Below are 8,337 nucleotides of genomic sequence, written 5' to 3'. Positions count from 1 at the left end.
AGGTGAGATAATAGGAATCTATAAATAGCTGTCTACGAAGCGCTTGGTTTTAGTCAGCTGTTGCGTCCCGAAAACGCATAAAAACATAGGGTGTAACATCCTCGCCAGAAACAAAAGTGGTTGTTGGCTCTTAAAATGCGTAAAGTTCCTTAAAAACACGTAACAGTCTAACGCAACGCCTCAAATCTTTGCACAAACGCTAAAAATGCTCGCGATACAAAAACCCGAATATTTCCAGTAATTTAGTCAAGAAGACGCCATTTTCAAGAAAGGACTCAAAGGCTCGCTCCTACACGCAAGCGCGCGCTCAAACACTCCCCCTCTGCTCTTCCGACTCGCTTGTCACTCTCTCTCTCTCTCTCTCCCTCACACATACGCAGTCTGTCTGGAAGTCTCGTGCGTACTGCCGCCTTGTTACAGCACATAGGCACTGCCGAGGATTGGACGGCGTCGGCCCCTTCTCTACTTAAGCTCTGTGGCGGTGTATGAAAGCTAGGCGATTATGAGTGACAACAGCGTGTAATGGCAAAACGTTAAGGCTTCAAGCACATTCTGGTTGTTTTGCACAGGAAATGAAAACATTAAAAATTAGTCATGTTTTATTAATGAAACTTTGATAACAACTCAGGGTAGATTCAGTTGAACAATGACAAACTCTCAAAAAAAGACAGATTTACAAAAATATTGACAGTTTTATACTTGATAATATTGGCAAAATATGTAAAAATTATAAAACTAACACACACATTGTGTTGGCATTAATATAATAAATTATCTAATTAATATACTAAACTTGGCTGACAGCCCATTCTTTCTCTGTGACAGGACCATCACCAGCTTGCAGACCTAAAAGCTGTGTACTGTGCTACAATTCCTTATTCCCCAGTTTCAAAGCAACATAACCCATTACTATGCATCTTGAGTATCCGGTGGCTCAGATGGACCCACACTGTAAAGGAAGAGAAATTAAAGGGAAACATCAGAGTAAGAATGTAACTTGCAACAATGAAAGCTGATGCTTTTATATATGTCTGTAATAGTTATTTTCAACCATAGCATGCATAAATTATGAAAACTTCAGTCAGGAATAGTTTTCTTAATTTTTATTGCTTTTAGGGTGAGAAAAAAACTATATTTCAACTTTCTAACACTTTCATTTTTATTTTCCACTTGAGAGGGCATTTTAAGAGATGAGTGTCCACTGGACTGGTTGGTGCACCATTATGCCATCAAAACCCATGCAAAAGCAAGAAATAGGTTTTTATACCAGTCCACTGTAGTGATCTCTATGCACGAAAGTGTAAAAGAAAATGAAATTGCATATACAAACATCCTCTTACAATCGACTGCCTACCCTGAGTAAGGAGGTGGTGGTGCGTCATGCTGCCCACTGTGGCCCAGAGCCTCATTGTAAGAGGGGAGGCCTGGGGCCGCGATATTAGTCAAGGGAACAGATTCAGGCGCTGAACGTCCATCGACTGGCATTCGTACAGGAACACTGTAAATTTGTTGCGTCCATTAGAGGGATACCACATACAAGGCTTATAACATTGAAAATAATACAGATACACACATACCTGCCCCCTCTTCTCTGAATTTTCCCTCTGTTTTTGTAGCAATAAATGCCAAGCACAATGGCTATAATCGCAGTTATTACAACAGCCAAAATTCCAGCCACCAGACCAGACACATCCACTCGGGGAAAAGACTCTGAAATCAATCCATACAGCAATGTCAATAAACGCCACTTAAAGTTGTTTGTTGACAGCATAGGGCCAGCAAAATCAAATCCATTGGTCATTTGGATGAAGTTGTTTATATATATTTCACCAAAATTATTTAAATCAATGTGGACATCTTCAAAAAAAGTCAAAATTAAAAATATTTTTTAATAAATCTATTAAATATCACAACCATTCCCTAAAAAATGTCTTACCATGACTATTGACATAGTCCTTCCAAAAAGCAGCCTGTTTGGGGACAAATGAACAGCACTAACTGACACGATTAAAAAAAGAACATTTGTATTTATCATGCTTTGTATTTACATATGAGAGCACAATGATAACACAAACACTGTTTATTTCTTACTGTCTTTGGGTCATCTTCAAACACCTCTCTTGCCTCTTCATATGAGCACAATTCCTCAAGGCATTCTCTCTCTAGATTGCCAGGCACCACTAGCTCCATGTCCCAACTGTTATACAGCAGTGTACGAGAGAGAAACGAGCCTGCTGCCTTCTCTTCTAAGAACACTGAATAGCACGAGAATATAAACCATATTAGTAATCAATTACAACAAACATTGATTTAGATGTGGTATATCTAAGTCAGTAAAGTTGTTGTGTAGTTCAATTGCAGCTACCAATTGCAGTGCATGTACTACAAAAAGTGTTTCTATGCCCTGGTCACTTTGGTTAAAGTCTGCCAAATGCATAAATGTGAATATGGTGTCAATAAGATAAGAACTAGAAAAGCAAAAACACAGTATCCTGCAATTGGTCACTAGCATTAGTAAACTATAAAAGATCTGCATTGGACTATTAAAGAGGTGTTATTACCATCATTTCCATTGTTGATTACTCGGCCCTTAACAAGATACAGTAGGGATAGCACGCTGACGCATATTTCCGTATATCCTGGCATTGTACCTGATAAAATGAAAATATCCATTGGTTAATACGTTATATTTGTATAGGCCATAACAAAACTAGACCCCTGGGGGACCTTCAACTCACTGTAAAGAACGAGTCACAAAAAGGCTATATGCTCAACCATTAGACGAAAAATAATTTTACAATGTCGTCCTCTATCGGTCATTTCACGTATTTATAAGGAAACTTTTCGTTTTAAACCTTAAAGTAAATTAAAAAGCCTGATTCTACTAGTGATTCCCGCAGCAAAACACAGATACAACGACAAAGGAGGAGTGGCAGTAATGGGAAATTGTATTTACATTTTGTTTGGCAAATAACCATACAGTGCAGATGAAAATAAGATGTATTTTATAACAAAACGCAATGGCTACAGAATGAAAGCAGAAAAGAAAGTAAAAACTTTAATCTAATGAAAAAAAGGTAGACGCACGCTTACCTCCACGCGCTTTTGTGTGCCGTACAAGGAAACTGTTTTACATGGAAAAACACTTTCAAATTTCTCCGTGGCTGTCCTCTCCCGGTGCTGTAAATTATAATGACTAAACTACCAACAGAGAAACAAACCAATTACATATTCGAAATCTTTATACTAAGCTTAAAATGCACTCATAATCACCTGTTTTACAGCTAAAAGTACGTACACTGGCTCATCATCACGTACGAGACATACCAGTTTGACAACATGCTTCACAGCCTCGAGCGCTTATGGGAGTGGCTAGAGTGACAGAGTTTCGAGGACTCACCTGAACGTAAATAGTGCCGAAGAAGTTGTCAAGTTAATTACAATATATAAACTAAAAAGTATGTCCGTAAAAAAAGTATTAGAATAAGGTCGCCTCAACAATTCAATCCATTACCCGCCATCATCAAAACAAACAGAACAAAAACGCCTATTTAAAGGTCGACCTTAGACAGCTTCCGGTTTCGATACTTGATTGTCCTGATTGGATTAAGCTCCCTTTAAATTTAAGTTATGAAAAGGCCGTTTTCAGCTTCACACACCACATGTGGATCCATTTAAACTAGATCTTTTTTAGCTATACAAAAAACTGTGGACCAATACAAAACCAATACTCCAAATAAGTAATGTAAACGTGGGATTATTTTAGTTAGACTGGTTCATTTTTTAACCTAAATCCACCCGTGTATTTTAACACATAAATGAGGTCACACATTTCCCTAAATTAGCTCTATAGTATTAAATCATCTGTGAAAACTGAATTACACACTTCATGATGCCATAAAATCATTTTTGGCTAAATGGTTCCATAAAGAACCTTTGACACTGGAAGAACCTTTCTGTTTTACAAAAGATCATTTATATTATATAAAAAAAATACTTTTTATGTAAACCTCTGACTAAAGGGTTCTCTGGGGAAACAAAAATCTATTATTCTATGGCATTCACAGGAAGAGCTTTCTGTAGCACCTATTTAGGAGTGTTGTATCCAAATGAAGCACCTGAAACAGCATACTGCTTACCTATAAATCAGGAATCTTAAGTGATAGTTTAAGTAAACATTTTAATTGTGTACAAAAGAATATTGTTTGATGTATACAAATTGAAACTTTGTCCATGGAAGACAAATTGTTTGTCATCTCAGAGCAAATAAGAAAACATCTTAAATTAAACTGAAAGATTTAAGACATCATGGCATGAATAATATTACAATGTGTATCGTGTATTTTCCTCCTTACATTCTAAAATAGTATAGTGCTTTGTTCTTTATCTGCCGCTAGTAAACCAGGGCTAATACAAAGTTTGCATTACAAAAAGTATCTCGACTTAAGGCCATAAAGTGGGCGTAGCCCTCCCTTGTGTACAATTTCAAAACTGCTATAGCATGTCAAGGAAAATTACCCAGTTTCATTTTTCCTCACCCTCAACCCACCCGAAGGCCTCTCACATGTGTACAGACAAAATTGCTCATCCCCTCTGAACACAGACTAATATCATATTTTGTTAGTTAATTCATTTTTGCACATTTCTGGACACTTTTTTATCGCTGTCCACTAATGAAGGTAAAAAAATTTAAGTAAATCATATACAATAGCATATGAATCTGTTGACACACTTATTCTGCATATGACCAACAAAAAGTACCTTCGAAACATCAAAATTAAACTCCATTGTATAAAAACAAAAACAGATCAAAACACCCCCCCCCCCCATGAAACTATTTTAGTGTTAAACTACATAACAGTTCACAAATACAAAGGTGTGCAAACATATACAGCATGGCCTTTGGTTTGTATGAACATAAGCATTACACAAATACTGGACCCACTGTTGTAATGGTACTGCTTCTCTACTATGTTTTGTAAAGAAAGTCATTTTTTTAAAAACCACATCACGTTATAAAACCATCCTCATCTCTACAGTCTCCCCAATTACTTTAATCAGGTGAGATGAATAAAAACAATTTATATGAACAATACTATTCTTGCCAATGATGGTTCAAGACAGGAAACAAGGCAGACCCCATAGCAGCCATTTTAGTGTGACCACACTGTCTTAAATGAACACAGAGATGGCACAGACTCGACAAAGGTCCAAGTCAATACAATGTTTTGTGCCTTTTCGAGTAAATCATCTTACACTTTAACACAACACATTAAAATGTTTATACCATGATCACGTATGTGTTGTGTTAATCATACATTATTTATATTCCTTCCTCCCTTTTTCGTGGCACTCCATTTTTTGGCAACCTTATACTATAGGCTTGAAATTAACAAATATTGTGCTTAGACCTAAAACCAAGAGAGACTTCAAATTGTACAAGTCACTAGAAATGTGTGGATTGAAATGAAAACCAAGGTCTGCCTATGCAAGAAAATCTCTCTAATGTGATATAGTTCCTCTTTAGAAACCCATTCATACGCACACACTGCAAAAGCCACTGAACACTGATGCATACAGCCATGCACAAACATCCACTACACAAAACACACACACACTGTGTAGACACATAAGGCACCAGGAATGAGAGAAAGGGCTTCAGTCTCCTAGGCAACAGTGCAAAGGGGCAGTCAGAGTAGGGTGCAGGGACAGCCACCACTCTTCTGCTTCCCACCATGATTAGTGGGGAGTGGTGGACTCTCTGTCTCCTGAAACTTCCTAGGGAGAGGTAATGCAAGGTCATGACAACATGCTACATTTTCAATGTGATAAGCATGTTTCTCTTCATTTGAAATACCTTATTGCTCGCACAACCTCAAGGAAGGCTTCATCCACATTGTGGCGGTTCTTTGCTGACGATTCCATATAGTGAATTCGGTTTTCTCGGGCAAATGCAATGGTTTCCTCTTTTGAGACCTACAAAAACATACCAGTCTCAACAAACGCAAGCCCACTTAGGATTTTTCTGTAAAATTACCGCATTAGTGTAACACTGTAACAATACCAATCTCTGCTGCTCAAGATCGGATTTGTTGCCAACAAGAACCATGGGAAAGTCATCTCGATCCTTTACCCGCAAAATCTGAGTGTGAAATTTCTGAATTTCATTATAACTGAAAGAGAAATGACAAAAGTTCATTAGAACTGCTTGTTGTTGCTTGGGAAATCCTATGAATTCTTAGTCTGATTATTATTCTGGTATATGGAACATAATTTTGACCGAGCACATGGTAAACAAGTCTACATGACATTTTTCTATGTGTGAAACCTCTATATTGAAAATACACAAATAGGCTCAATTGAGCTGTTCAGGTTCAGCCTATTGCACCTTATAGCATGAACACTCATAATCTTCCCTGTTGTTTCTTTTGTGTGACTTTCTCCTTAAAACACACTGCCCGTTCCTGTCTCAGCATTACAAAAAGGCTAGAATTGAAAAATCGTCTGTTCCATTTTTGTCATAGACAAGACATAAACCCACACAGGACAACACTTACCTGCCATTGTCATTTAACGCAAACACCAGTAAGAAACCCTCTCCAGAGCGCATGTATTGCTCTCTCATTGCACCAAACTCTTCTTGTCCTGCTGTGTCGAGTACTAAAAAAAAACATTACATTTTCAAAAACATGTATGCTTGTAATACAAGCTCACAAATGCTGCTTTAAACATCTGGTATGATGTCGGAGTGAGACAGCAAGTCAAAAACAAAATCTGGGCAGGAACCCGTGGTCAACAATGAATCATAATGATGCAATATTTGAATAAAAATCTCCCTTCTCAGGGAACCTATGAAGACTTTGAACACTCATTCGTTCCTTCTAAGCAAGTTTATAATATTATCAACATACTGTCTAATCGTGTCTCCTTTCCATCCACTGTGCATATTTTAGTGTACGAGTCTTCAATTGTTGGGTCATAGTCAGACACAAAGTATGACTGTCAAAAAGAAAAACAAAGAGAGGACTAGTTAGATTGAATGTTTTCTGACTGGCAACGTTTGGGCTTTGACATGAAAGAACATGCAGAGAAAACCCCCACTGTAGCCTAAACATCACACCCACAGGAATAGTTACAAAACTAAAGTTGTCCCATACGCGAAGAAAAGACATTTAGGTCAAACAATGTACACTCAAACTACACGAAGACTTCTCATTAGACTTACCTGAATGAACTGAATAGTGAGGGCGCTTTTCCCAACACCTCCACCGCCCACGACCACCAATTTATATCTTTCTTCCGTTGACATGGTCCTACAAATGCGAATCCCAAAAGGTTAAAAACAAAGCGAACAAAAATCATGTCCTCTAAATCTAGTGCTTAAAAGGTAGGAATGTATCGATCCTTCGAGGAGAAAGATTTAGGACCAAGATCATTCGCCTCTCTAGGCCCTGGCATATTTTATAAGCCTCTACAACACAATGTTGCAGTTTCAGGGAAAGTGTGTTTTATTATCCAATCCCCATTGTTTAGTATCTAAAACAACAACATTTGCAGATGGATGAATCTAAAAGAGAAACAGAAATGCCGTTCTCATGTTAGCAATGGAGGTAAATTACCTTTCTTCCGCAGCCGCCTTCGGTAAATTAGCCTTACTCCCTGGTGCCAAGATTGTGCCTCGAAAGTCAGACAACTTAGTCCACCAACGAACACTTCAATTGATTTTAGGTTTAGATCACAAATACCGCCGTTGTGCAAACGACAGAATCATCTTGCTTCAGAATATAAAAAGAGAATCACAGGCTTGAATGAACGCCCGCTCTGTGGTTTTCTTGGTGATTTTTAGATCCCAGCTTCCGATAGCTTTTTTTCATGACCAGAGGCAACTTTTCTCTCTAAAATGGGCGTGTCGTTGTTTTTCTCACCGAACGAATCGGTGAGTTTTCGTGGTCTCTCATTGGCTGAGGAGCACGATTCGATGAACGATTCTACTGTTACTACGCCAATGTTTCGCTTGCATTTCCGCGATAGAAGTCAACACGATAAATGTGCGTCGTTCCCATATTTGGCCAAAGGCCTGGTTTGTCTGCGTTAGCGTACGTGTTTAGACAGACCGTTAGTTCGGTATTGTTTGTCCGTTTAATAATCCAGGAGCCAGTTTGAACGATACCAAAATGCAAATGGTGAAATAGGAACAGAAGTTGAAATGTTGTGGTTTAAGTGTCTATATGACGTCTAAAAGAAGCATATGTAATGAAAGAAAGTAAGCTAATAACACTGTTTTGTGCAATAAATCACTCAAATCCGGTCCACAGGCAAAACACATAAATTATGTTA

At 38.0% G+C, this 8,337-nt stretch overlaps 2 protein-coding genes across 6 annotated transcripts; both read right to left on the bottom strand.

Annotated features, from left to right (window-relative positions):
- Window positions 1-498: 498 nt before the first annotated feature.
- On the bottom strand, window positions 499-3,599 carry prrg2 (proline rich Gla (G-carboxyglutamic acid) 2; the record flags this gene model as incomplete). Of its 5 annotated transcripts, none has more annotated exons than XM_079455949.1 (8): window positions 3,299-3,577; window positions 3,094-3,201; window positions 2,562-2,651; window positions 2,092-2,255; window positions 1,937-1,970; window positions 1,578-1,710; window positions 1,355-1,498; window positions 499-949 (listed from the first exon to the last, which is right to left on the bottom strand). In XM_079455949.1, exons 3-8 carry the CDS (start codon window positions 2,644-2,646, stop codon window positions 910-912), a joined length of 600 nt encoding a protein of 199 aa, XP_079312075.1. In that variant the 5' UTR covers window positions 2,647-2,651; window positions 3,094-3,201; window positions 3,299-3,577. The 5 variants fall into 5 exon arrangements, with proteins under 5 accessions (XP_079312075.1, XP_079312073.1, XP_079312074.1 ...); XM_079455947.1 differs by having other exon boundaries at window positions 506-949; window positions 3,274-3,597; XM_079455948.1 differs by having other exon boundaries at window positions 515-949; window positions 3,401-3,599.
- A 496-nt stretch (window positions 3,600-4,095) lies between these two features.
- On the bottom strand, window positions 4,096-7,906 carry rras (RAS related). The gene is made up of 7 exons (XM_079456696.1): window positions 7,620-7,906; window positions 7,226-7,313; window positions 6,912-6,999; window positions 6,558-6,660; window positions 6,065-6,173; window positions 5,858-5,976; window positions 4,096-5,778 (listed from the first exon to the last, which is right to left on the bottom strand). Exons 2-7 carry the CDS (start codon window positions 7,307-7,309, stop codon window positions 5,691-5,693), a joined length of 591 nt encoding a protein of 196 aa, XP_079312822.1. The 5' UTR covers window positions 7,310-7,313; window positions 7,620-7,906; the 3' UTR covers window positions 4,096-5,690.
- Window positions 7,907-8,337: the final 431 nt, after the last annotated feature.

The sequence above is a fragment of the Barbatula barbatula genome (assembly GCF_947034865.1).
Source record: "Barbatula barbatula genome assembly, chromosome: 5".
NCBI lineage: Eukaryota > Metazoa > Chordata > Actinopteri > Cypriniformes > Nemacheilidae > Barbatula > Barbatula barbatula.
This window is presented reverse-complemented; position numbering and strand designations above follow the sequence as displayed.